The sequence below is a fragment of the Astatotilapia calliptera genome, chromosome 7, assembly GCF_964374335.1.
Source record: "Astatotilapia calliptera chromosome 7, fAstCal68.1, whole genome shotgun sequence".
In the NCBI taxonomy this organism is placed as follows: domain Eukaryota; kingdom Metazoa; phylum Chordata; class Actinopteri; order Cichliformes; family Cichlidae; genus Astatotilapia; species Astatotilapia calliptera.
Genome location: NC_137428.1, coordinates 4611965 through 4639671, shown reverse-complemented (window position 1 = coordinate 4639671; position 27707 = coordinate 4611965). Strand labels below are relative to the sequence as shown.

The window sequence follows — 27707 nt, the reverse complement described above, 5'->3', positions numbered from 1 at the left end:
CACTTCATGCATAATGGACCTTCCATGTGTACGGACATGTGCAGGTATATGTGTATGTATATGTATACTAGGGGTGCAACGATATTCGTATCGATATTGAACTGTTCGATACAGTGCTTTCGGTTCGGTACGCATATGTATCGAACAATACAACATTTGTAATTTATTTTATCAACTTTCCTTCTGACGATGCTGTCTGTGTTGAGCGCTCAGTGAATCTGCGTTCGACTACTCCGCCTAGGCTGCACTGTCAAGCGCAGATCCACTGAGCGCTCAACACAGACAGCATCATCAGAAGGAAGAGCACAGGGCAAGCTAGTGAGACAGAAGTTAAGCTCTCCTTGCAACATGGCAAATTGAACCTCCCCCACCCTCATTCAGATCTGGCGTTTAGAATTATTTTGGTTTTCATGTGACGTATGACCCTGAAGGTAAGCCTTGGACAAAAGTAAAACAGTATGTTGGATGTGCCACGCAATGCTTAATTACATGGGTGGGAACTAGTGTGTTAGCGCAGTTAGCTCGTTAACGTGTTGGCCGTCTAGCCTAAGGTCATTTCAACGAGATTAACCTGAAAGCACTAGTGGGAACACAACGAATATGACTGCACATTTACATGATCCTAGTGCAAAGACAAGCGGAAGCAGACAAAAACGACAAGCATGCATGCTACAAACTTTACCCGAGTCATTTAGACAGCCGTTAGCACATGATTCTCCTTATGGGGACCTGATATGTTTAATATGCTGCTGAGAATATAGCCCAGAAGAAGCGTATAGTATAGCTTTTATTTTGGAAAGAGCCATTTCTCTGTAATAAACTCTCTTTTCCAAAGATGAGTGATTCCTCAATCAGATACAGGGCTCGCAATATCGCTAGCCCGACGTCCCGGGGCTAGCGATTTTTTCCAGCCGGGCTACCAAAATCTATCTCTGCCCGATTGTACTTATTTGTATTTTTGTATTTCCTTCTGATGTCTGTACCTGAGCTGAGGTGACGCAAAAATTTCCCTGTTGTGGGATCAATAAAGTCTTATCTTATCAAAAATTGCAAGTAACAAATATCTGTTAACCTGGGTAAGGTTATTTTAACCCCTCTCTCCTATGATCTGTGGGGGGGGGGGGGGGGGGGGGGGAACAGAAAAAAGACTCAAGGTGAAACAGAGCAGAGGAGAGATTTATTTTTCCTTTATTCCCCAAATAAATAAAATAAAAACCGAATTTCATTAAAAAAAAAAAAAAAAAAAAATCTCTGTCAGTGCGCCCCAGGCTACAATGTAGCTTGCCATCACCCGTGTGTGAATGTGTGTGTGAATGGGTGGATGACAGGTTGTGTAAAGCGCTTTGGGGTCCTTAGGGACTAGAAAAGCGCTATACAAATACAGGCCATTTACCATTTAATAGATTAAGAGTGTAATATTTACTTAAAATTCTTTTTGGGGGGGGTTTCATTTTTGTTTCTAAGGTCAAGCCTTAACAATAAGCTCAAGTGTTTGCTTGCACTACTGGAATCTGAGCAAGTGAGCTGCAGGCATCAGCCCAGTCGTCTAATATTTCACCATCTGTCTTTCCAAAAGTGCGGCAGACAATGCAGGGCCTCAGAGGCCAGCTGAGCTTTCACACTTCGTGACAATGCCAAGTACAGCAGAACTGAAGCCAACCTTTAGTCTCAGACTGTAGCTCCAGTTGGCTGCTCGTCAAGTCAAAACATAATCAGCTCTTCTGTCTCTCTTTCTAACACTGGTATTTCCTTTTTTTCCCCTCTGCAACTTCTCCATTAAAATACATTGTTCTGTGATCGTGACTTTTATGAGCCTCATATTTGGTCGAGTCCGCATTTTATGATGCAGACGCAAATGTTTAACCTACTGCTCTGGAAATCTGTTCAGGGTAACAGTAGAAGTAAACGCCTAACATGACTATGTTAACAGATATAACAACAGAAGCTGCAAAAAGTGTTGAAACTGCATGAGCCAACCTCAATTACAAGTGGCCCTGCATATTTAATTGGTACTTTTAACCCGTTAAGCTCTTTATCTGGGTAGACAGAAACACACTAGTTGCTGTTTCAGCAACACTATGGATTAATCCAGAGTCTCAGCAGGTCCTTCCTGTCACATTTTTTTTCTCCAGTGCGTGTATGCAGTACCATACCAAAAACCTCCCTGTGATAAGATTCTTCGCCTTCAGAGCCTCGTCCCCAAAACCAACAAGTATTCGTGTGTAACTGAATCCTAATTAGCCAGTATTAATAAGATGTATTTTTTTTTCTTTTTTGTGTGTTTTCTTTTTAAGATTTCAAAAATGATAATTATGATGCAATTTTTTACCAGTAACCCTGATAAATCGGGTAAAACATGATGTACTAGAATTTGTGATCAGTGTCTTTGCACTCTGTGCTGTTTAAATAAAACAAGCGTTTTCAGACAACAGTGTGATGAATACAGGAACAGACTGCAGCTGAGAAACTTTCCACTGAACTTTCTCTTTAAAACGTGCTCGCTAGTTATGTGTGAAATTTATATGCTGCTGCATGCTAAGAAATCTGAGACGCGACGGAGGGGCCCGCGTGTGAGAAACCCTGAAACAGGATGGTGCTGATTGTGGATCTTTGTGGCCCTCTCCCAAACTGTCACTCGACTGCTCCTCCACAGTGGCTGTTTACTAAACAGGAAACTAAAACCCCCAGACTGAGACAATAATGAGTGGACGCCTCTTTGCGTTAATGTCTCTCTCCATTCACTGAACAGCTCGGGGTCACCACAGGCTACAGAGTTAGATTTATGACCTCTTAAAACATTTTAAAAGTTGTTCAGTTTAAGACAAAAACAAAGAATATTTCTAAAGCACAACAAGAAATATTTTTCCCCAAAAGTCAAATCAGTAGCAAAACAGAGCAACAGCGATTGGTTACCAATATTGACTTGCTTTTACTTACTATGAGTTAGAAATGAGTCCATTCTTCAGTCTGCTAAAGACGATTCCTTTTCAGGAAGCCACTAAGAGCGTTTCCCAAAATTTTGGAATTTTTCCTTTAAGATCGACTCATATTGTAAGTTTCATTTCCCTGTTGTGGCCAAATAAGGAAGTTTGGCTACACAGAGCTAAGCACTAACGTCAGATGGTATTATTTACTTTAGGGTTAGAGATGGGGTAATAAAGCTGGAGAACGCAGAGAGACAAACTAACACTCCTGACAAAGAAGTATGCAAAACAAGAGAAACTGAAGCACACAGATAAGGCATGTGGATGTTTTTTTGAAGACTGGCAGTGATGAGAAACATGATTATTCTGCACTGTTGTTGTGCTGTTGCACGTTATTATATTCTAGTGTCCTGTTGCTGTATATACACAGTATATTGTATCTGAGAATCAGTATAAAGATAGAAAAGAATCAGCAACAAAACACCTACAGCCAGACAGATGTGTAGCTAAGTTATAGTAGCCGGCAAACTAGACACACGGCTATTACAGTAGAAACAAATCTGAATCTTTGTGTTGTGCCATTATATGCCCGAGTTAGGATTGCACTGGCTGGTGAAAAAAAACTTGGTGAAAAAGTGACCTTTTACATATTTAGCATTATGTGAAAAATACATAGCAAAATGTGTGACAGCTGAACAAACATGGAGGACATATTTACAACAACAACAAAAGTCGTATCTGTTACAATCAAAATAACCGTGGACCACCTTCTGCTTCAGATCTATATAGACAATCCAAGCCATTGTTCCACCACTCCCCTGTCCACTTCCCCTGCTCTGTAATGCAGTTAGCCACATTTTTCACCAGACATCCTGCAGCTTACTTTCCAAATGAAGTCATCCAAAACACACTGATGTGTCATTGTGCGTCCTGGCCAGAGGAACGTGAGAAAACCCTTGTGGGAAACTGTGGAAATCCATCTTTTACTAAGGTGACAGACACACTTTCTTCATCACTGAACAACACCTCGAAGCCACATCTTGCAGGAGCTTTCCTCTCCTCAGGAACTCTCTCTGCAGGAGGGGGAGATACAGGAGAGGTGGAGGAAGATCTCAGCCTGGGCGTTTACTGTCTTATGTAGTCTGGAAGATGAGTGGATGGTGGGGTGGGTGCAGTTTTCTCTGTGGTGGGGTTGGGTGGACTGTCCCGGGCTCTGTGGGGCCAGGGGGCGCTGCTGCACTGGGCCCCGGTCTGGATGGGCCTGGGCCCTTTCCCTGGCGGGTCGCGGAGTATGGGAGTGCCTACTGGGGTCAGCGGGGGAGCTGGCCCCAGGGAGGGGTTACCTGCCCCTCCCTTCCTTCCCTCCCCATCTCCAGCTGCCTCCCTCTTCCCGCTCCACCACAACCACCCACACATGCAGGGCCTTGGAGTAGGGGTATGTCACCAGGGTGCAGAGGAGGCTACCCCCCCCCCCCCTCCCCCCTCTGGCTGCCTCTGCCTCAATTTTATCCCACAACTTAGACATTCACATTATTCACACTCTCATTACACATACATATAGGATCTTGGGGGTGGGCACAATCACGGAGTCCAAATTACCATCAGGGTGTACACCTCACCCCTGGCGTCGTTGCCCACCTCTCAATTTTGAATACACGTAGACATTGAGGGCTATCAGGAGGGACTATGCGCTTACCTGCTGCTCTCTGGCAGGTAGCTCCATGCCCTCCTGGGTTTTAAATGCACCTTAGAACACACATGCATCAACACTACAATGAGCGGGTGGAGGGAGGTTTGGAGTCTTCTCCCACCCCCGTTCTCTGCGGCCTGCTGGAGCGGGAGGGCTAGGAGGAGGAGTTGGCCGTCCGACTGCGGTCTGGGGTGTGGGGCCTCCCTGCTGCTACGGAGTCGGGGCGGTCTGCCTCTCCCCACCGCAGGGAAAGGGGTAACACCACCTGGGTCTGGGTGCAGTTCCCCCCTCCAGGGGCAAGGGTACCTAGACCCGGTTTGTAGAGTACGCTTGGGGAGTGTGATCGTGTGTACAGCGTCTCTTTATGTCTGTCTCCACGTTGGTTGAGTGTGGAGTAAGTGCATATGAGAGCATGAGGGTGGGAATGGATGTTTGTGTCTGTGTGTGCCTGTATGTCTGTGTCTGTATGTCAGGTTGGGTATCAGACGCCACCTCTCTGGGGACACCTCAGGCCCTCCAAGGTTTGGAGGCCTATCTCCACCCACCACCACTTCCCCTGCCAGTGGCGGACTCCCTCAGGTGTCGGTGCGTTGGTGGTTCTTTGTGTCTGGGGATGGGCGTCCAGGTACACACCGGCTCACTCCTTGGCGGCCGCTTATCGGGGCCTGGAGCCTGGGGCTCGCTTGGGCCCCTTCGGAGGTGGGGTGCCCCCGGCCTCTCGGCCTGGGGCTCGGTCACTCAGGCACAGCTGGGGGCCAGCGGAGCTCAGGGGGGCGTCACTGCAACTCCCCCTGGCTTCTGCTCCGCGGCTGCTGAGTGAGCCCTCATCTGGGACTCTCCTCAGCTCTTACTGGGACAGTGGCGCGGCTGCCCCTTTGTTGGTCTTCCATGGTCTCTTGTGTTCTGGGGGCCTCTGGATGTCTAGAGTTTTGATCTCCTCCATACCCGCTTCACACCCCGGAGGACGGGGCTGTGGCCCCCCCACACTCCCTAGCAGATCGTTACATGGAGAAACCTTTGGAATACAAGCGCGCTGATCCACACAGGTATGCACACGGGTGTTCACTGCTCGTAGACCCAAATTACACCTTTCTTGGCTGCTACTTCGAAGCACATCTGTCCTGCGTGCTGCACAACAACATTGAATATTTAGTATTTACTGCTGTTTACACTTAGCTAGATTAATGCGATGGTGTTGTGTTTAGTATGTTGCTTTGTTTTTTTTGCTTGTTTTCTATTCTTCTCTCAACAGGTGATCCAGGAGATTTTTATTTTTTTTCTCCCCCCCTTTCTCACTGTCCCTCTCCCCTTCTGTTTTTCCTTTCCTTCCTCTTTCTTTCTCCCTTTCCTATCCCTCACTCATGTCTGTCCCGTCTGTAACATCTGAAAATAAAATATAAGAAATAATAAAAACAAAGATCGACCAAATGGACCAATACGGCAATGCCACGATGATTCATTTGGCAAAGTAAATCCATTGGGTATCCTTGTTGGTCTTCAGACAACAATTCTGATGGCTAAAGAACCAAATGGGACAGGCAAAAAAAACAAAAACAAAAAAAAACAACAACACCTCGAAGCCTTTAACTGCCTTTTAAACTGTCAACTCTTCATCCTGAGCAGCTGAATGTGACATGTATGGGATGCCACACATGTTTTACTGTCTTTGAACCTGTGCTGATGACTCATGCATGCAGCAATGAAAAACACACAGCAGTGGCAGGTGTACACACAATAGAAGCAAACATGCACATGAGTGTCCTCACTTACAGTCAAGGTGTTGATGTTTCCAACTTACCTACAACCATTAATGTGAACTCAAACCCTCTTTTGACAGACTTCCGATACACCTGGTTGGGGAGGTTGGCAAAGCCCACGTAGCCCTCTAGGTTCCGCTGCTGAAACAAAAAACACACATTCTGTCAAAGAGATCAACAGCATGAATCAATAACACACTCAGACTCTTAAACACGCATCAGAATAAATATATGTTTAGAATAGCTGGAGCTTTATGCACTTGTTAAGACAAACAGCTGGATTTGGACACACAAGGTGACACAAATCTTGCTTTTGTAAACCTGTTACTAGAATTTTCCTGTGCTACAGTGGCAGAGCCTCTAAAAGATGAAGTACAGCTGGGTTCAATACATAAAGACTGTTATAAGAGAAATAACAGGTTTTCTCTTCGATGGAAAGAGGAAGTCGAGTCAATTCTGTCAAAGTCCATGAAAAATGAAAGTGGAAAACACCAATACACGAGGCCAATCATTTCCTCAATAAACACAAGAACACACAAACAAAGAGAATGAAGACAAGCAAAGGAAGAAGGTCCTACGTGAATAGTGTCCATCATGTCCCGCATGAAAGACCGGTCGTACTGAAGGCAGGCTGGATCACTGATCTCCCTCTACCTCTCCGTATCTCCCAGCCTGCTGTCAAAATAAAACCCCGCCCTCCAAACACATCGATTGCTGACCTCTGAGGCTGCCAGGCGTGGCACTGATGGAAAGTGCAGCACTGAGAGGTCTGCTGGGGGTTAAAAACCACCCACAGCTAAAGTCAGCAGCCCTTTCTCCATTCCATAAACACTTTAACCATTTTTAGAAAAGTGTCAAAATTTGTGCGTTTCTCTTTCTGGAACCATTTGGAAAATTAGCCCACTGAATTTTCAAAATGGACTGCATCATTGCCAGTGTAGGAAACAGCTATTTTTATTGCAGAAATTTAACCACTCGATCAATTTCAGATGTTTTGCTCCTGAATTTCTTGTTTTTGACTTAACTAGTCAGTAACTAGTGTCAACTGTCCCAGCTGACTCTTGGTAAAAGGCAGAGAACGCCTCAGAAAGACTGAAACAGAGAGTGATAACCATTTCCTGCCACATCTACTTTTGAATCAACTGTTGACCTCAGAGTGACGCTCTTCTTTAAGTCCCTCCAACCCAGAACCAGACACCACCATTATAATTACATTTGCTAACTTTAGTATCTACAGTGATATCATGCACTCTGACATTCAAGCTGTCATATATTGAAAGAGTTGTTCCATCCAATCTACTTCTTTTCCACATTAGATGTGAAGAAGATTCAAACAACAACTTGCTGCAAATCCTGAGCTACAGGTTTTAACAGCAAGGGCGTTTGTAGTAGAATCACCTATTGTATCGATTTCAAAATCCTAGGTGAGTTCCTTCTTGAGTTATCGCAATCACAGGATTTTCCGAAATCTTGACCTCTGGCTTTGAGGTCGCTGAGATTCAAACTTGTCCGAGAATTTTAGTACATACACCTATGGTATACATTTGAAGCTCATTCCTTCTTTCTCAAGTAATCACATTCACAAACTTGGGTGTAAACATTGCCCACCCACCCAACAACAACACTCAATTAACCAGAAAGTGCCACAAACCCAGCCAGAAGATCTGTGAGCTAAAACAAAAATTTCAACTTACATCAGTCCCAAATTATTTAGAGACAAAATTTAGATATGGTACAGGAAAAAAAGCTTCTTTGTGACTGCAGTCAAATGATTCATACCATGTTGATTTCAGCTTTTTTTAGTACATTTACTAACATTTTTAGTGCTTGTGTCCATTTATGAAAAACTCCTCTGGAGTATTAAGTTATCTGCTGCAAACCCTTAAATTTACAAACCCTTGAAAATTTACAAAAATTAATTTGATGACATATTTGAAGTGCAACAGTTTTATGTTAAACTCTTTTATGTTAAGTTTTATGTTAAGTCACTGCAAAGGCTAGATGATTTGTCACAAAATGGACGCCTCCATTCCACAAGCAAAACAATGTGCCTGGAGTTTCATGTTTTTAAAATGCTGGACAAACACTATAATAAATTGTATTAATGGTAAGTATAAATGGTCTGATTCTTACATAGTGCTCTTCTACTCTCCCGGAGTACTCAAAGCGTTCTATACAACATGCTGGCTGTAGCTATATTTTTACATTTATAACTACAAAAATGACACACATCAGGTTCCTGTTCCTCGGGGAAACTTCCTGCCACGGATCTAACCTGATATTAACACGGTACAAGCCTTAGATCTGTGATATTCAGAAAACTAAGTTACACACCACCATCAACAGTGGATATTAACAGCTCACAGACAGCAGCAAAAAAAAAAAAAAAAGAAAAAAAAAAGGAAGCAATCTATGCAAATAATCAATACTAGGGATGAACACAGGTCGACAGCAGGCTTAACTACTCTGAACTTGCCTGAAGCACTTTCCAGTGTTTCCATGCCTGAGTCACACAGACGCTAGTAGAGTGTGTGTTACATACGCAGCATTGATCTTCACAGCACCAAACAGAGAAAAACACATCTGAGCCACATGGCCTGAGTAAAGCTGTGTGAAAAAGAAGAAGCATGGAACGCTGATCTCATGCGCTATAGTCATCCACGAGTGCAAATTCATGCAAGCATGACGATATAAAGATATAGAGAAGCAAGAAAGGAATGATGAAGGACAACAGCAAAAGACACATCAGTGTGGTACTTTAATCCACTCGTTTGACTCTCTCGTTCTCCAAATATACAGTGGATATCTCTGTGCAAAGTGCTCCAGGGTATCACTCTGTGCTACAGTGACAAGAGGGCAGCCAGTAATATCCACTTCCAGTTCATAATTCAAAAGGGCTGCTTTAGAATACAAAGAAGAATAGACTTATATAAACCGTGTATACACTGTTTATGAAAGATGGATGTTATTACGAGGATGTCAGCAGCCGGTTCTGGAATACATATTCTGAAGCTAATATTAGCAAGCTACATCTATAAACTGCATGGATGAAAAGCACTTACATCCATACTTGTTAATTAGCACTAACAGACTAATTACACTAAATACTACCATTTTAACTTTGGGAGAAGTGAAGCACAAACTTCTTGGAGTGTCTGTTCCTCACAGAAAGCCATGTTTGTCACATAATTAGAAAGAAAAGCAAACTCAAAACACCAATAGCAGAAACAGTGGACAGCTTAACAGAGGTGACACCTAACAGTCATATCCGTTTTTGCAAAAACACTTCTGGTCCTATAAAAGTCTATACAGCCTCTGACCTCTGAAAAAAGAATCCACCCCTCACTCATCACATCTGGTTTCAGAACCAGGAAGCTTCATAAGGAGATTTGTGTCCATATTTTACAATCTTTCATGTTTGATCTTATATTTATCTCTTTTTAGTATGCCATGCTTAAGTGTACCTGCTGTTAGCAGGAGGGACAACGCAGCATGGAGGAACTTGAGAGTAAAAGGCCTGTAGTTTTGTGTAGCTTTTCTTATTAACTCACATGAACAACAAAGTGTAGTCAAGCAAGCTGATTGAAAGGGTCAGACTGCCTTCACTAGGGCAGGGCGATATGACCAAAAATATTTATCACGATATACATTTGAAAATTTGCGATAACGATATAACTGACGATATAATTGACACTAGACAAAATACTTTACAACTCCACAACTTTATTAGTGCAAAAAACCCCATCAATGTATTTTCACTTAAACAAGCAGCTGTTTTTTTATGTGCATTAAACTTATATAAAAATGTAACAGTGCAAATTCCTTGCTAACAGTTTAACCAAAAGGCATTTCCAGTGGAAATTGGCCGACATATCCTCAGCATAACCATGTATAATATCCACAAAACTTAAGAGGTTATACACACACAATACGGTAACATTATGTTGAAGCACAGTACGTATCACTCCGCGAGGCTCCTGCCTACGATAGCCGTAATGCTCCGACAATCCATCAAGCGGTGCGGCTTCGTAGCTTAGCAAAGTCGCAGTAAAACATTTGAGATTTTCGAGCGCCGTGTACATAAAATCGTTTCGAGGTCAGTAAACACAACCAGAGTTCATACATAAGGCACACGGGATTATAAGAGCACTGTCAAGTTTCAGAAAAATCAAAGGATTGATTTTAAGTGTGCCGTACTTTCCAAACAACACGGTAAAAACGACGGCCCGCTAGCATGCGCGTTTTACCCATATTCTATCGCGATATTTCATTTTCCTATCGTTGCCCAAAATTACTATTACTATTACCGCGAACGGTATGATATAGCCCAGCCCTAGCCTTCACCCTCTATTCCACTTCATCACTGTGGTTATGTTCAGTCTATGGTCTGATTTAGAATCTAGATCCTACAACGTAACCTACATAAGTGGCCAACGTCATTGCCGGCATTTATGCTGATGCATCATGTGTTAAGTACTGTGTAGTTGTGTCCCGATGTTTTATTTACGTTGCCAGCAGACAGAAACAAATAAAATGCTGGGACTTCCCCCTCCAGGGTCCCCACTCTTGTAGCCATTTTTCTTTTTCCCCTGGGGGCACTTCACAGTATGCTCCCTCACATCCATTAGGGATAGTTTCAGTAACCTACCTCCAGACATATGCGAGTACTCCTGCTGATGCTATAATTATTATTTCTTCTTCCAGGGAGGTACGTCAGGTTATGGCAACTGTTTAAGAAGGTTCCTCAGTTAAGTGGAAGATTTCACTCTGAAGTGTAAACCAGCAGAAACATTTGCTAGCAAACTTTAATCACACTTACAGTAACATAATGAGATCAACTTGATTTTTAATAATTCACATCACCTGACTCTTAGAGCTCCATTGCACACCTGATGTGTTTGTGTGTGATGGGATGCACTCACAGTGAGAATAGAGAAAGGAGAGCCTAGCATGTCCATAAGTATTAGCTGTATACAGATAAAGATTCTCACGCTGTGCTAAAATTAAACAAATGCAGGAAAAACAGGTGATTCTGATTTTAGTTTATTTATTAGTTATAATAAATCCACATTCAGTAAATTTATATTCTTGGATGTCTTCGGTTCATTTTATTTTTACAAAGATAGGAAAACAATGTTCCCTCGTGGTGAGGTATACAGCTCACTAATTTAACACTAGCTCTGAATTAGAACTCAGTATCAGCTCATACCCAAAACCAAGGCATCTCTACTGCATCAGACAAGTAAAAAAGTTGGGTAAGTGTATCTCTGTTATTACCTTGCTTGAATGAAGCATAACAGGGCTGCTGCCAAAGTGTGTGGCTGCCTGCCAGATGAGAGTAAGTTCCAGCTGCTGCCCACACCCAAATCTGCCACTGGTTACATAAGATACCACCTATGATGGTTGATCTGTTTCCATGTAGCTCACACAGCACACTGCAGTGGATCTTTAACTATATGGAAGCATGTATTAGTGAAAACCAGTCAGCATTTAGCTCACAAAAAAAGTGTGAGTGGGTGGTTAGCGGAGAGTCTGTGGATCAGATGGGACACTACATGAATAAAATAGTATGCATGCACTATCATACATCACATTTCCGCATAATATTCACATTGGTGTAACAGCTGCAGTGTGGCTATTTCTGACGAGAAAGTGACTAACTGAGCAACAGGCAAGGGACTGTAAAGAAGGAAGTAATGGGGGATGAGAGAGGAAGGCTAGTCAGTCCATACCATTCATACTACCCCATCCCCCAGTCTAACCCAGTGGTGATAGTAGCTGCTTGGTTCACTGACATCATCTGTGATGCCAAGTCCACCCCCTCATGCATGCAGCAGCTGATGCTGTGGCCCTCTCACTGCCTCCTCAGCTGTTTTCAACTTCAATATTAATGCATTGTGTGCTAAATAATGCATCGCTTAAACGTTGATTCATATGAGCACAGTGAATGTATGTTTTCTTTGATTATTTTTTAGCACCGTGCACACTTTTATGCCTGGGGGAGTCACTGCCAATCACCTCGTACTGGATTACAGAAACAGATGCGGCAGAAATACAATGTGTGCTGTGTTGTGTGGTGAGCAGGGACTCATTGCTAAATCTAAGTGTCAGTTTAAAATGCCCTGAACAAAGCCAACAACATGCAAATAAAGAGGACTGAAAGGGCCACAGCCCCACTGACCCGAGGGTCAGGGCCACTGTGCCAAAGCTGTTGTTAAGAATATTAAAAAGTGATATTTCTTTAAGGGACTCTAGCATGGAAAAGCAAACCGATCTGAGTCTCACAGTCGCAGCGTTTAAAAATTAGACAAGTAACTCTGTGTAAATACTCCTAAAAGAAACCCCACTAAGCCCATCTCTTTGTGCACACAGCGATAATTGACACCAGACCACGTACCCCCCGATACGTGCTGCTCTGTTATGGGAGCTCTCAAGCCAGGCTCTGTTCAAAACAGTGACATTTTATAAGCAACACCATAATTGCGCTGTCCAAAAGGTAAATTGACACAGAATCCACCTCCACATATTAAAACAAATTAAAGTCATTGTTCGTCATTCAAACATCGCTTCATTTATAAAACGAGGCTACACAGGAGGAATGAGGCGTGATTCGCTTTAAAATGATGCCATATAGTGAAGTACTTATTATATGGTCAATCAAATTTAACGCCGGAGTGTTCACCACATTATATTCATATCGCAGGAGATGAAAATTACGTCTTAGTCAAAGGCTGGTATTTGTAAAAATCCGAACCACCCTAAAACGGAACATTTTTTTAACGGAGCCTGGTCTGCAATCCTCCAAGTCAATACCAGCGGAGCCAGAAACCCACGGTAACGGTTGAGGAGTTTATTATAATAAGTTTATTTGGCGGAAAAAGCCACAGACGTGCTGTGAAGAGTGGTGTACTTACAGCGATGCTGGAAACCGCGGTTTCTGGTCGCTCGATCATCGTGAAGCCGAACTGTTACCACCCAGCCTTCAACGGACACTCACCGAGGCATAAACCGACAAACGTCCGAGAGGGTAACGAAACAACGAGATGCTCACGGCTTTCTCACTAAATAGCCGTCTTTTGGTTCAAGAAAAAAATAGCAGTGCGTCTAAAAATGAATGAATGCGGTTACAGTAGATATGGCCGCTGACGGACACAACGGATGGGAGCACGGTGAAGCGAAAACGCTCCAACGGTCGCTTTTCCACAGGCGGAACACCAACGGGATTTATGCAAGGCCACATCCGGTTGGGAATTTCAGAATAAGACGAGGAGCGCGCCTATACCGTGTATGGCGCTCGTGTGTTTTTGGATTTTATTAAAAAAAGTATCCGCTAATCGGCTTGTTAGTTTAGATACTTTTTAACAACTATATCAACAATAAAAAGACAAGCATTATTTGAACATCACTAGCACTGTCACAGATAAAAACACAACAAATAAGCGTACATAATTATACATCTAAACACAGAGTCAAGCACAGGGTTTTTCATTTATTCTTGTATACAGACGCCTATACACACATGTAGAAAGAACAAAAGGGCATAAATAATGGGCAAAACTATGAAGAAACGCTAACCTATAGAAAATAGTTTTTAGCAGTCATTTAAAATGAACCACAGATTCTGCCTATCAGATGTGTGCTGATGAATGCTGTACCAAAGTTCGGTAATCTTATTTAATTTTATTCTTTCCCTATTTGTCTGAATCAACCTTCCTACAGCATCATTTTGACAACTGATACGGTTAGGTGCGAAACTTCCGGTATCCCGCTAGCAGTGTCTTCATAACTTGACCCTCCCGCAAGAAATCCAGATCCGCCTTCCTATTGGCCAAACACAAATATGATGGGCCTCTAATTGTGTTTGTGGGGCCTTCATGTGCTGGAGGCAAAAATTTGCTTTCTTCACAAACCCTGGACACTAACCAAGCACCAGCAAACAACAAAAAGAAGTGAGAGAAACTGTGAAACAAAGTGTACTTAGAACCACCACAGGCTTATGAGTTAGTAATTGCAAGCAGCAATCAATAAATCTTTTAAATTTTTATTCAGTAACATCATTCTTGTGGATAACTCTCATTTTGATTATACAGTGCTAATGGTCTTGTGGTGAATGTCATAACAAACAGGAATTTTTCCATGTGCTCACCCCTACTTGATTTTTAGCTGCACTCATGAATAGATTACGAAAGGGGCCAATGGCACACAAACAAAGGGGGCTGCAGGTCAGTGGAGCCCCCGTACAATAGTGTGACTGTTACATTTTGTCAAAGTCAGTAACTAATCAAATCACAAATCAAATCAAATCACTTTTTATTGTCACATCACATGTGCAGGCACACTGGTACAGCACATGCGAGTGAAATTCTTGTGTGCGAGCCCCACAAGCAACAGAGATGTGCAAACACAACAACACAAACGAGCAAAATACAAGAATGGCCAACCTGAAACTAATAAATATATGTACAATATATAATAGTGTATGCATTTCTGGATGTGTATAATAAATATTTTCCTACGTGTGTGTGTGTGTGTGTGTGTGTGTGTGTATACACATTTTTACAAATTAAATAGTAAAAAAATAAAATAAAATAATAATAATAATAATAATAATAAAATATATAAAATATACAGAGTTGAATATGTGCAAAACAGCTTTAGCAAAAAGGAAAGTTTTAAGCCTAATCTTAAAAGTAGAGATAGTGTCTGTCTCCTGAATCCAAACTGGAAGCTGGTTCCACAGAAGAGGGGCCTGAAAACTGAAGGCTCTGCCTCCCATTCTACTTTTAAATACTCTAGGAACAACAAGTAGGCCTGCAGAGTGAGAGCGAAGTGCTCTAATAGGGTGATCTGGTACTACAAGGTCATTGAGATAAGATGGGGCCTGATTATTTAAGACCTTGTATGTGAGGAGCAGGATTTTGAATTCATTCTGGATTTAACAGGAAGCCAATGAAGGGAAGCCAAAACAGGAGAAATCTGCTCTCTCTTTCTAGTCCCTGTTAGCACTCTTGCTGCAGCATTTTGGATTAACTGGAGGCTTTTAAGGGAGGTTTTAGGACATCCTGATAATAATGAATTGCAGTCGTCCAGCCTGGAAGTAAAAAAAATGCATGAACTAGTTTTTCAGCATCACTCTGTTACAGGATATGTCTAATTTTAGAGATGTTGCGAAAATGGAAGAACGCAGTCTTACATATTTGTTTAATATGTGCACTGAAGGACATGTCCTGGTCAAAAATGACTCCAAGGTTCCTACAGTGTTACTGGAGGCCAAGGTAATGCCATCCAGAGTAAGAATCTGGTTAGATACCATATTTCTAAGATTTTCAGGGCCGAGTACAATAATTTCAGTTTTATCTGAATTAAGAAGCAGAAAGTTAGCGGCCATCCAGGTCTTTATGTCTTTAAGACATTCCTGCAGTTTAACTCATTGGTGTGTGTTATCTGGCTTCATAGACAGATCTATGTCATCTGCATAGTAGTGAAAATGTATGCTATGTCTTCTAATGATGCTGCCTAAGGGAAGCATGTATAATGTAAACATGCTTCCACAGGGTTCCTAGCACTGAACCCTGTGGAACTCCATAACTGACCGTAGTGTGTGAAGAGGACTCTCCATTTACATGCACAAATTGGAGTCTATTAATTAGATATGATACAAACCACTGCAGCACAGTACCTGAGATACCCACAACGTGCTCTAATCGTGCTAATAGAATATTATGTTCAACAGTATTGAATGCTGCACTAAGGTCTAACAGGACAAGCACAGAGATGAGTCCACTGTCAGAGGCCATAAGAAGATCATTTGTAACCTTCACTAAAACTGTTTCTGTGCTGTGATGAGCTCTGAAACCTGACTGAAACTCTTCAAATAAGCCATTCCTCTGCAGATGATCTGTTAGCTGTTTGACAACTACTCTTTCAAGGAACACTTGCTCCTTGCAAAGAATATTGTTATTCAGGAAGTGATCGGTATTGAAGTTTTTAATTCTGTACACTGTAAATTTACAGGAGTGCTGGCATCATGACCCAGCTCTAACTAAGCAGCAAAGCACGAGCATGACCAAGAGCTTTGAACTGATGCTAACTTAATATAGCAACCAATCTGCACATCACAGGATGTGATCTGTTTAGCTGGGCTCTCTGGTGTTCCTTTGGAAAACCAGCAGTTTCTTTACCGTTTATTTAAGTGGCACAAATTGTTACTTTATGAGAAAAAAAAACAAAAAAAACTGCAAAGACAAACTTTCATTTATTCTTTAATTTTAATTTAGGACTCAACTTAGTAGTAGCATGCAAAAAACAAAGTGTTTACAAACACTAACCAAACTGCCCATAGGGATACTGGAGATGTATACAGTTCCAGTCTGGAAGAAGACTCACAATGACAAAGTTTCACTGATCCTTTATCCTTTATTTTGAAGTGAAGTTTTCAGCACAATCATAAAAACACAAATACTTAAGTTTTACATCAAAACCAAGCGAACTGTCCACAGTGCAGGAACAGTGCTGCAGCCCATAGCTTATACTCTGCTGTTTACTGATGACACCATGTGGAGGTGGGAGGCACTGCTCTTTCACAAAGAACAGCTTCTCAAGTCATTTCAGATTACACTCCAAAGTATCACAGTGCTTACGGTCAGACTTTCAGTGTTGTATTAAGCAAAAACACTCGTTATTCAGTATAATAAGATAAATAATCAAAGTCAGAAATGTAAAAATATTAAATATCAGTATTAAAAGAACGACAGAGTAAACAAACAAAGAAATGTTTGGATTGCAGGAAATTATTCCTATTTGCAAATGAATCTCATAATTATGTCTTTAAGTATAAGAATATCTGATACAGATTCAGCATGTAGACAGAAGAGCTGCTGTTTGGTTATACAAACTTCCAGCATTTAAACATATAAACTGTCCAGCTTTTGTCCATGAAGGCTCTTCCAAAGTAGTTTCCATGGTTACAGGTTGGATGTCTCTCCTGGGACGGCTTTGGCATCCAGGTAGCTGATGAGCTGCTTCATCCAGGGGGCTGAAGGTCTGACACACAGCTGTCGGCCTGCCACTGTGTTCAGCCTGAAGGTTCACAGAAAGAGGAGAGTCAGAGGATGGAGGGGCAGGTTTGGTGATGGTGGTGATGTGTGTTTGTGAGGTTGTGTACTTACAGGATGGCGGGCTTGGAGCAGCGCTGGCTGGTCTTGACGTAGCTGACCACTCTTCCTTTAGGCACTTCCTGGTCATTGAAGCGGAAGCAGCACTTTTTTGGGCCAGCACCGCGCATACCTGCAAACAAACAGGAACAAGTTAACAACTGAGCCACTGACACAGCACCACATCATCTGCTTCCTGGTTTTTGTTCCGATTCAGTTTCCTGCTGGCTGGTGTGAGGTCACATCTGATACTGTATGTTTAGTTGATGACACTGTGCAACTGCTCATTTGTTCCCCTGAGTTATGAAGTGGTCAGATTTGTCATGTGACCTGTCCTCTGTTTACTGTATCTATGAAGTAATATGTTAATATTAAGTTTAATGCTGCATTAACATTAATTATTTTACTTTCAGATTTGTTCAGCTCTGCTGTTTTCATTAGAAATTATTGTCTAGTCATTGCCGACATTTAGATATATAATCATCACTTTGAGTTATTATTTTCACATTGCACATTTGAATGTCCTGAGACTTGTGTGTGCTTTATTTTGTTTTTTGTTTGTTTTATATATACGTTGAATATGAATTAATATTACATTTAAAGGAGAAAGAAATTGTTATTCATCACACAGTGTAAAGGTCAGATCATTAAAACGAGCCTTACCCTCAGTCAGAGCGATGACAGCCAGCATGAGCACAACCACAGACAGAGCGAGACGAGGAGCGGCCATCCTGAAGTTTGTTTGTTGGCTTCGTGTTGCAACAGTGGATTAAAGTCTCAGCTGAGCTCTGTCGGCTTGTTCTCTGTGCTGTGTCACTGCTGTCCACCTGCTTCACATTTATACAGTTGGAAGAAGAAGCGGGGCAGACCCTGTTGGGCACCTTGGAAAAATTTGTGACGTGTCGAGTTTCACTAAAACAGGGAACTGTTCAGTTTCCCTTTTCACTACGCCTCTCTCAAATGGGACCAAAGTAGATCTCTCTGGTCTGTCCAACTTCCTATGTGCTTTCTATTCTGACACCACAGACCTTTCATTGCTGATGCAGTGTGAAACAGTTAAGTGTCTATATAGGACATATCAGTATTCAGACATGTATTTGTTCAACCCCGTGGAGTTTCCCCTATATATGGATCAATATGGACTTAGCTGCCTGCTGCGTCCTCTTTATGCTAAGAGCAGTCCCACCTTTCAGCCACTCTGCACATTTCGAGCTTTCTTAGGGTAAACTTTTATTCTGAGTCGATTCCCGTGTCTGAGTCCAGCTGTTGTGAAACTGTAACAGCAACATAAGTGATACTTGTTTTACAGTATTGGAGCGCTCTCATAGGGCAACTTTATATGAAGAAGAGCAGAAACAAATGTTCCTCAGATTTCAACCTTTTTCTCTCGATGTGGCTGAAACACAGTCTGGTGAACATCCAGACAATCAGTTAATAGAAGAAGATGAAATGGGTTGAAGATGGACTTCAGGAGATTTCAGGAGTGAAAAGTCCTGAAATCACCAAAGCATTTGCTCATAGCAGGTCATGTGACTGTGGGGGTTTCTGTGTTTACCTTGTATTATTGTAGGGTCTTTATCTTATAAAATAAAGCGCTTCGAAACAACTGTTGTTGTGATTTGGCGCTATATAAATAAAGTTGTATTTAAGTGCTTTAAACCTGCATTTCTTCTAATGGCCAACAGGTGGAGCCACTCCTGTGGTTTCAGAAAGAAGTCTGCTATAAACGTCACTGTAGCTGCTTTGTTGTGTGACCTCAGTAAAAAGTTTCCTGGTGGTTTGATGGTCTCAGCTGATATTTTCAAGTCCTCCGAAATATCACATAATGTTCATTTTGTACGTTGTGGTTCCCACTAACAAGGATCATAAAGTCAGGTGTGTTTTAGGGTGGGCTTAGCTTGTGTGGTTGATAAATGCTGAAAACTGACAAAAGTCTCAGCTTCATGCTTCACACATGCAGAACTATCACTGGGTGATGTCTGGGTGGCTGTGCCCACCTGGTGTATTTGTTTAATATACAGTCTGTGGATAAACTAGTACTAAAAACTGTCTGTGCTGAATTTTTAACATGTACAGAAAAGCAGCAGGGACAATGTGCATCACCCTCACAATGTTGTGTAACAGGTGACATTTGTCATGCACATCTGCACGCAGGCTAACTCCATCCATCACCTCTCTCTCTCTCTCTTCTTTTCACCGTCACCACTGAAAACATGAAGAGACTGAGAGTTGATCCATGATGTAATCCCGCCTCCACCCTCAACCGGTCCGTCCCTCCTACCACACACCTCACCACTCTCTTGCTTTCGTCATACATGTCCTGCTCCACCCTCACATACTTCTCTGCCACTGCAGACTTCCTCACACAGCACCACAGTTCATCTCTTGGCATTCAGTCATATGGTTTGTCTAGATTCACAAAGACACAGTGCAACTCCTTCTCTGTCCTTCTCATCTCCTGTACTACTGACTACTTTCTTCATGTCCCTACCTCATCACTTACTGGTGATTCTATTATTAGAAACCTTAAGTTAGAGACTTTGTGAGCTCAATCGATTGTATTCCACATGAGTATCCAGCGTTTGGACAGGAAGCAGAGATGCAGTTGTAGATGGCTCTGCAACTTCTCTCATTCTGTCATCCTCCAACAACCCATCGCCATAAAGTCTGTTTCTGCTCCCAGTCCACCTAATTATAGACCCAGTTTTAACTTTCCTCTTATTTCACAAAATCTGAAGAAATCCATCAAAATGAGATCTAATCAGATGATGTCTTAGAGCACAGCAAAATCATGTTAATAATTTGGTTCATTTCCTCCACATTACAAAGGTAAGTTAAAGGATAAATGTCCTACAGGCCTTTCTGGATGGCATAGGGACAGTGAATGAGTCCAGGCTAGGCTGGACCTCTGATGGTGTTCTTGGCTTTTAAGGCTCCACCTGAGATTGATTGCACACAGTTTGGCCACCAGCTGTTTTTATGATGTGCTGGAGAGCTCTCCTGTTCAGAGACATGCAACTAATGTACCATGCTGTGATGCAGTATGATGACAGATGCTGTGGTGGACCTCTGAAAACTGACCAGCACACAGACCTGTGGTGATTAGTAGAAACGTAGCTTTTCAATTTCAATTTCATTTATTTATACAGCGCCAATTAACAACAACAGTCCCCTCAAGGTGCTTTATATTGTAAGGTAGACTCTACAATAATAGATACAGAGAAAAATGTAACAATCATGTGATCCCCTATGAGCAAGCACTTTGGCGACAGTGGGAAGGAAAAACTCCCTTTCAAACCTAATCTTAAAAGTAGAGATAGTGTCTGTCTCCTGAATCCAAACTGGAAGCTGGTTCCACAGAAGAGGGGCCTGAAAACTGAAGGCTCTGCCTCCCATTCTACTTTTAAATACTCTAGGAACAACAAGTAGGCCTGCCGTGTGAGAGTGAAGTGCTCTAATAGGGTGATATGGTACTACAAGGTCATTAAGATAAGATGGGGCCTGATTATTTAAGACCTTGTATGTGAGGAGCAGGATTTTGAATTCATTCTGGATTTAACAGGAAGCCAATGAAGGGAAGCCAAAACAGGAGAAATCTGCTCTCTCTTTCTAGTCCCTGTCAGGACTCTTGCTGCAGCATTTTGGATTAGCTGAAGGTTTTTAAGGGAGTTTTTAGGACATCCTGATAATAATGAATTACACTAGTCCAGCCTGGAAGTAATAAATGCATGAAGTAGTTTTTCAGCATCACTCTGAGACAGGATATTTCTAATTTTAGAGATGTTTCAAAAATGGAAGAAAGCAGTCTTACATATTTGTTTAATATGTGCGTTGAAGGACATGTCCTGATCAAAAATGACTTCAAGGTTCTTGGCTTTGCTTTGTGTAATCTAACAAACAGCAACATGTTTAAAACTGAGTTTAAAATTCTAAGCGTGTGTAATGGGCAGAAAAAATACATTCTCGTCCACTAGAGGGCAGTACAGCCACGTGCTCTAATTAAATTGGTAGCAAAGTAAAACTTTTTCCAGTAAAACTGAAGAAGACGAAAAAGAAATTACATAATAGTCAGGCTGCGAGAGAGACAGCGCAATGCCTCATAGCAATAGATAAATATTTGAAAAGAAAAAAAGTAGTCAGTCTGACCTGGGTTCTGGAGAAATTCCGGCCCAGATGAAGACCCTAGCACGAGTAGTGGTGAGAAGAAAGCAAAAAAGTTATACTGATGATCAAAATGCTTTTTGTGACATTTTTGTTTGGTGGTGTGCTGTGTGATTTTTCTAATGTGAAATATCTGCTGTGGCTCCAAAAGGTTCGGAAACACTGCTATAAGGTGTTGTATCACATCAAAATGATTATTGCTGTGCTTCTGTTTTACACTGAATGATGGGGAAATATTGTTTGTTTTCTGCAAAATTACAATGAAAATGCACACTATTTAAAATGACTTACAGTGTAATGATTTCCTTGAATTACTTTTGGAGAATTACGTCCTTAGGCATGGGACGTATTATAAACTATTACCAAATCTGTCTAGCCGGGGTCAGCATATCACAAATATATACATATTCGTTTTTCAGCATCATTCTGAGACAAGATGTTTCTAATATACAGACATCTAGTGTAATGCAATTGATTGTACACTGCTGTGTAGTCCATTGTTTTTAAATTATGTGTTATCAAAAATGATTTCAGGAAACACTGTTAAATGTGCAGTTTCTATGCCATATGTGAGGACATGATCCAGAGTGTGGGATCATTTCCAGTTTAAGAAAAGCCAATTGAGTCTAATAAAAAGTTAAATGAGGTTTTGAAATTGTCGTTTTCAACATCTACACAGATATTAAAATAACCTGCACTATTTATTTGATCATAACTGAGTGGTAACACGGGTAAAATGCGGAGAAATCAGAGAGTAACTCTGAGTAAGAGCTAGAGGGATGGTAGATTATTACAACAAAAAATGTTTTTTTGAGTTTTTCAGGAAGGGTGGACAAAGGTCAGAGTCAGGCTTTCAAATGAATTAAAACTGTCTGTCTGTCTTTGGTTGATTAATAGGCTAAAATGAAAGATTACTGCCTCTCCTCCTCCTCTGCCTGTGCGTTGAGGACTGACAGTTAGCTGGGATTTTTTGGTGGATTCTGAGCAGACAGTCTATATGTGGATGGGGTGTTGGGGGAATAACAGGAGGTGGGACACTGCAGAGAGGCGTGTAAGATTCCAGCTCTGCTTCCTGGTTGCATCTCTGGATAGTCACGTTTTGGGGTGCTTAATAAAAGCACTCATTTTTCTCAAAATAAGAGCTGCTCCATCTACAGTGAGATGGATGACGTCTCTCCTAATAATAGCAGAGGTTCCCTAGAAAGTTTCACAATTTTCTGTGAAGCCAAAGTCGCTTTCTGGACAGACAGCCAGCAATTTATGGAGAATACGCACTCCTTGTCTGACTGTGCGGGGGGCCGGAAAAAAATTACAAGCTCCAGTACTGTTTTATGAAAGATACAAACTGACTCATTAATAAAAACTGATTTTTATTTCCCTTTTTATAACTAGAGAAGGAAAGAAGGACTATCGACTGGCTAGGCAGAGAGGCCAATCTGGAAAGGATGTGCAGCAGATTAGGGTGATGAAGGAAAGAGATGGAAATGTACTGATAGGTGAAGAGGGGTGCTGAGAAGAAGGAAGGAGTACTTTGAGGCTGAAAAAAGAAGAAAATGAGGTAGAGCGAAGTAGAAAGATGAATAACCGTTAGTTATTCAGAAGGTAAAGAGGATCAGTAAGAAGGAAATGCCGGCAGCTGTGAAGAGAATGAAGAGTGGAAAGGAGGTTGGTGCAGATGACATTACTGTGGAGATATGGAGACTGATTAAAGAGAGGGCAGTGGACTTTTTAACCAGATTGTTTAACACAATCTTGGAGATTGAGAGGATTCATGAGAAGCTGCAGTAAGTACAACTTATTAAACTGACCTTTGGCACCTTTGTTTTGTCTGAAAACTCATATGTCTGATATAAAGACACTTAACTGTTTCACACTGTATCAACAATGAAAGGTCTGTGGTGTCAGAATAGAAAGCACATAGGAAGTTGGACAGACCAGAGGTCCCATTTGAGAGAGGCATAGTGAAAAGGGAAACTGAACAGTTCCCTGTTTTAGTGAAACTCGACTCGTCACAAACTTTCCAAGATGCACAACAGGGTCTGCCCCGCTTCTTCTTCCAACTGTATAAATGTGAAGCAGGTGGACAGCAGTGACACAGCACAGAGAACAAGCCGACAGAGCTCAGCTGAGACTTTAATCCACTGTTGCAACACGAAGCCAACAAACAAACTTCAGGATGGCCGCTCCTCGTCTCGCTCTGTCTGTGGTTGTGCTCATGCTGGCTGTCATCGCTCTGACTGAGGGTAAGGCTCGTTTTAATGATCTGACCTTTACACTGTGTGATGAATATCAATTTGAAATTAATATTAATATGATATTCAGCGTTTATACGTAACAATAAAAATGTTTTTTTTTATTTTTAATTGAGAAAAACAAAAACAAATCACTCAAATCATTAATTTTATTACAAAGCAACAATAATTCTTGGCTGTTTTATTTACAAACTAATAGACCATTAATAGCAAGCTATTGATTTTATTTTTGATAAACAATGTATGAAACTTTTCTTCAATCTTTTTCATTCATAGGAGTTACTAGAAAGAAATTCTATTTCTGAAGCTAAAGTCATGAACCATTAAAGCTGTAGCATTCAGTAGTTTGTCTAAGATAAAGAGTCCATTCTAATGTGCAATATGAAAATAATTAATGTTAATGCAGCATTAAACTTAATATTAACATATTACTTCATAGATACAGTAAACAGAGGACAGGTCACATGACAAATCTGACCACTTCATAACTCAGGGGAACAAATGAGCAGTTGCACAGTGTCATCAACTAAACATACAGTATCAGATGTGACCTCACACCAGCCAGCAGGAAACTGAATCGGAACAAAAACCAGGAAGCAGATGATGTGGTGCTGTGTCAGTGGCTCAGTTGTTAACTTGTTCCTGTTTGTTTGCAGGTATGCGCGGTGCTGGCCCAAAAAAGTGCTGCTTCCGCTTCAATGACCAGGAAGTGCCTAAAGGAAGAGTGGTCAGCTACGCCAAGACCAGCCAGCGCTGCTCCAAGTCCGCCATCCTGTAAGTACACAACCTCACAAACACACATCACCACCATCACCAAACCTGCCCCTCCATCCTCTGACTCTCCTCTTTCTGTGAACCTTCAGGCTGAACACAGTGGCAGGCCGACAGCTGTGTGTCAGACCTTCAGCCCCCTGGGTGAAGCAGCTCATCAGCTACCTGGATGCCAAAGCCGTCCCAGGAGAGACATCCAACCTGTAACCATGGAAACTACTTTGGAAGAGCCTTCATGGACAAAAGCTGGACAGTTTATATGTTTAAATGCTGGAAGTTTGTATAACCAAACAGCAGCTCTTCTGTCTACATGCTGAATCTGTATCAGATATTCTTATACTTAAAGACATAATTATGAGATTCATTTGCAAATAGGAATAATTTCCTGCAATCCAAACATTTCTTTGTTTGTTTACTCTGTCGTTCTTTTAATACTGATATTTAATATTTTTACATTTCTGACTTTGAATATTTATCTTATTATACTGAATAACGAGTGTTTTTGCTTAATACAACACTGAAAGTCTGACCGTAAGCACTGTGATACTTTGGAGTGTAATCTGAAATGACTTGAGAAGCTGTTCTTTGTGAAAGAGCAGTGCCTCCCACCTCCACATGGTGTCATCAGTAAACAGCAGAGTATAAGCTATGGGCTGCAGCACTGTTCCTGCACTGTGGACAGTTTGTTTGGTTTTGATGTAAAACTTAAGTATTTGTGTTTTTATGATTGTGCTGAAAACTTCACTTCAAAATAAAGGATAAAGGATCAGTGAAACTTTGTCATTGTGAGTCTTCTTACAGAGTGTAACAGCTCGTGTCACATAAACAGACAATGGAACAACTACTGATGTCCTTTGCAGGTGTAGAGTTCAACCTTCACTTTAAAAAAAAACAAACAGGAAATGACACCTAAGCAAATCCTTGCTTGCCTGTGATTTAGAAAATTTTTAAACTCAGTTTTAAACATGTTGCTGTTTGTTAGATTACACAAAGCAAAGCCAAGAACCTTGGAGTCATTTTTGACCAGGACATGTCCTTCAATGCACAAATTAAACATATATGTAAGACTGCTTTCTTCCATTTTTGAAACATCTCTAAAATTAGAAATATCCTGTCTCAGAGTGACGCTGAAAAACTACTTCATGCATTTATTACTTCCAGGCTGGACTAGTGTAATTCATTATCATCAGGAAGTCCTAAAAACTCCCTTAAAAACCTTCAGTTAATCCAAAATGCTGCAGCAAGAGTCCTGACAGGGACTAGAAAGAGAGAGCAGATTTCTCCTGTTTTGGATTTCCCTTCATTGGCTCCCTGTTACAACCAGAATTCAAAATCCTGCTCCTCACATACAAGGTCTTAAATAATCAGGCCCCATCTTATCTTAATGACCTTGTAGTACCATATCACCCTATTAGAGCACTTCGCTCTCGCACTGCAGGCCTACTTGTTGTTCCTAGAGTATTTAAAAGTAGAATGGGAGGCAGAGCCTTCAGTTTTCAGGCCCCTCTTCTGTGGAACCAGCTTCCAGTTTGGATTCAGGAGACAGACACTATCTCTACTTTTAAGATTAGGCTTCAAACTTTCCTTTTTTCTAAAGCATATAGTCAGGTCTGGACCAGGTGACCCTGAATCTGTCACGGCTGGGGCAGCAGTTGTGTGATGGAGTGAATGAGGACCCATGTTGCAGACAGTGGCGGAGGTGCGAGTGGGTTTATTTACAGTGCACAATAAGAAAGGTGAGGGCAGAACTGAACATAAACCTAAACTGGGGAAAACTCATAATAACAAAACACAAAACCATAACTGACAAAGTCACACGCAGGGAAAGACACAAGGCAGTAGGCAGGGGATGGAGAGCTGGAAATGGAGAGAAGAATGTGGAGCAGAGAGACGCAGAATAACACAGACGAACCGACGAGGAACACAAGCAGGCATACACTATAAATACAAACAAGGTAATCAGGTAATGACACACAGGAGTGGAGCACAGCTGATCCTAATTCACAGGATGACAGGAAGACACAAACTGACACAGTGATAAGAGACCCAGACCTTCAAAGTAAAACAGAAATTCACAAAGACAAACTCAGGGACACGAACAAAGCACAGAAGGGAGAACACTAAAGCACTAAACACAAGAACCAAACCCTAAGCCCAAATACAAAATAAGAATTACCACAAAACATAAGATGATACCAAAAGGAAACACAAAACGCTGGGTCACCAAACCAGGAGCATGACAGAATCCTCCCTTAGTTATGCTGCAACAGGTGTAGGTTGCTGGGAGATTCCCATGATGCACTGAGTATTTCTTCTTCAGTCACCTTGCTCAGTCATTATGTGTTAACAGACCTCTCTGCATTGAATCGTACTTGTTATTAACCTCTGTCTCTCTTCCACAGCATGTCTTTATCCTGTCTTCCTTCTCTCACCCCAACCGGTCGCAGCAGATGGCCCCGCCCCTCCCTGAGCCTGGTTCTGCCGGAGGTTTCTTCCTGTTAAAAGGGAGTTTTTCCTTCCCACTGTCGCCAAAGTGCTTGCTCATAGGGGGTCATACGTTTGTTAATTTTTTCTCTGTATCTATTATTGTAGAGTCTACCTTACAATATAAAGCACCTTGAGGGGACTGTTGTTGTTAATTGGCGCTGTATAAATAAATGAAATTGAAATTGAAAAGCTACGTTTCTACTAATCACCACAGGTCTGTGTGCTGGTCAGTTTTCAGAGGTCCACCACAGCATCTGTCATCATACTGCATCACAGCATGGTACATTAGTTGCATGTCTCTGAACAGGAGAGCTCTCCAGCACATCATAAAAACAGCTGGTGGCCAAACTGTGTGCAATCAATCTCAGGTGGAGCCTTAAAAGCCAAGAACACCATCAGAGGTCCAGCCTAGCCTGGACTCATTCACTGTCCCTATGCCATCCAGAAAGGCCTGTAGGACATTTATCCTTTAACTTACCTTTGTAATGTGGAGGAAATGAACCAAATTATTA

The 27707-nt window shown here is 41.7% G+C and overlaps 3 protein-coding genes across 5 annotated transcripts in view; 1 reads left to right on the top strand and 2 right to left on the bottom strand.

The window, feature by feature from the left end:
- LOC113025136 (septin-7-like) overlaps positions 1-13602 on the bottom strand; it is a 64604-nt gene extending 51002 nt beyond the window's left edge. Inside the window, exons 1-2 of one of the 3 annotated variants that reach the window (XM_026172588.2) lie at positions 13286-13602; positions 6413-6512 (exon numbers count right to left, since the gene is read on the bottom strand). In XM_026172588.2, the coding sequence (XP_026028373.1) occupies positions 6413-6512; positions 13286-13324 (139 nt within the window). In that variant the 5' untranslated portion in view covers positions 13325-13602. Of the gene's footprint in view, positions 1-6412; positions 6513-6949; positions 6983-13285 lie in introns of those variants that run through there. The other 2 variants (XM_026172589.2, XM_080304052.1) reach the window with 2 other exon arrangements.
- Positions 13603-16617: 3015 nt separating this feature from the next.
- LOC113027232 (monocyte chemotactic protein 1B-like) lies at positions 16618-18365 on the bottom strand. Its single transcript, XM_026176854.2, has 3 exons — positions 18188-18365; positions 17540-17657; positions 16618-17450 (listed from the first exon to the last, which is right to left on the bottom strand). Exons 1-3 carry the CDS (start codon positions 18252-18254, stop codon positions 17336-17338), a joined length of 300 nt encoding a protein of 99 aa, XP_026032639.2. The 5' UTR covers positions 18255-18365; the 3' UTR covers positions 16618-17335.
- A 5401-nt stretch (positions 18366-23766) lies between these two features.
- LOC113027225 (monocyte chemotactic protein 1B-like) lies at positions 23767-25483 on the top strand. The gene is made up of 3 exons (XM_026176846.2): positions 23767-23928; positions 24594-24711; positions 24801-25483. Exons 1-3 carry the CDS (start codon positions 23862-23864, stop codon positions 24913-24915), a joined length of 300 nt encoding a protein of 99 aa, XP_026032631.2. The 5' UTR covers positions 23767-23861; the 3' UTR covers positions 24916-25483.
- Positions 25484-27707: the final 2224 nt, after the last annotated feature.

Bases quoted from the DNA above. Each gene is read 5' to 3' on its own strand.
- LOC113027232 (XM_026176854.2), bottom strand. From the start codon at position 18,254: ATGGCCGCTCCTCGTCTCGCTCTGTCTGTGGTTGTGCTCATGCTGGCT. The intron at 17,658-18,187 runs GTAAGGCTCGTT...GTTTGTTTGCAG, and splicing joins TGTCATCGCTCTGACTGAGG to GTATGCGCGGTGCTGGCCCA. The intron at 17,451-17,539 runs GTAAGTACACAA...GTGAACCTTCAG, and splicing joins TGCTCCAAGCCCGCCATCCT to GCTGAACACAGTGGCAGGCC.
- LOC113027225 (XM_026176846.2), top strand. From the start codon at position 23,862: ATGGCCGCTCCTCGTCTCGCTCTGTCTGTGGTTGTGCTCATGCTGGCT. The intron at 23,929-24,593 runs GTAAGGCTCGTT...GTTTGTTTGCAG, and splicing joins TGTCATCGCTCTGACTGAGG to GTATGCGCGGTGCTGGCCCA. The intron at 24,712-24,800 runs GTAAGTACACAA...GTGAACCTTCAG, and splicing joins TGCTCCAAGTCCGCCATCCT to GCTGAACACAGTGGCAGGCC.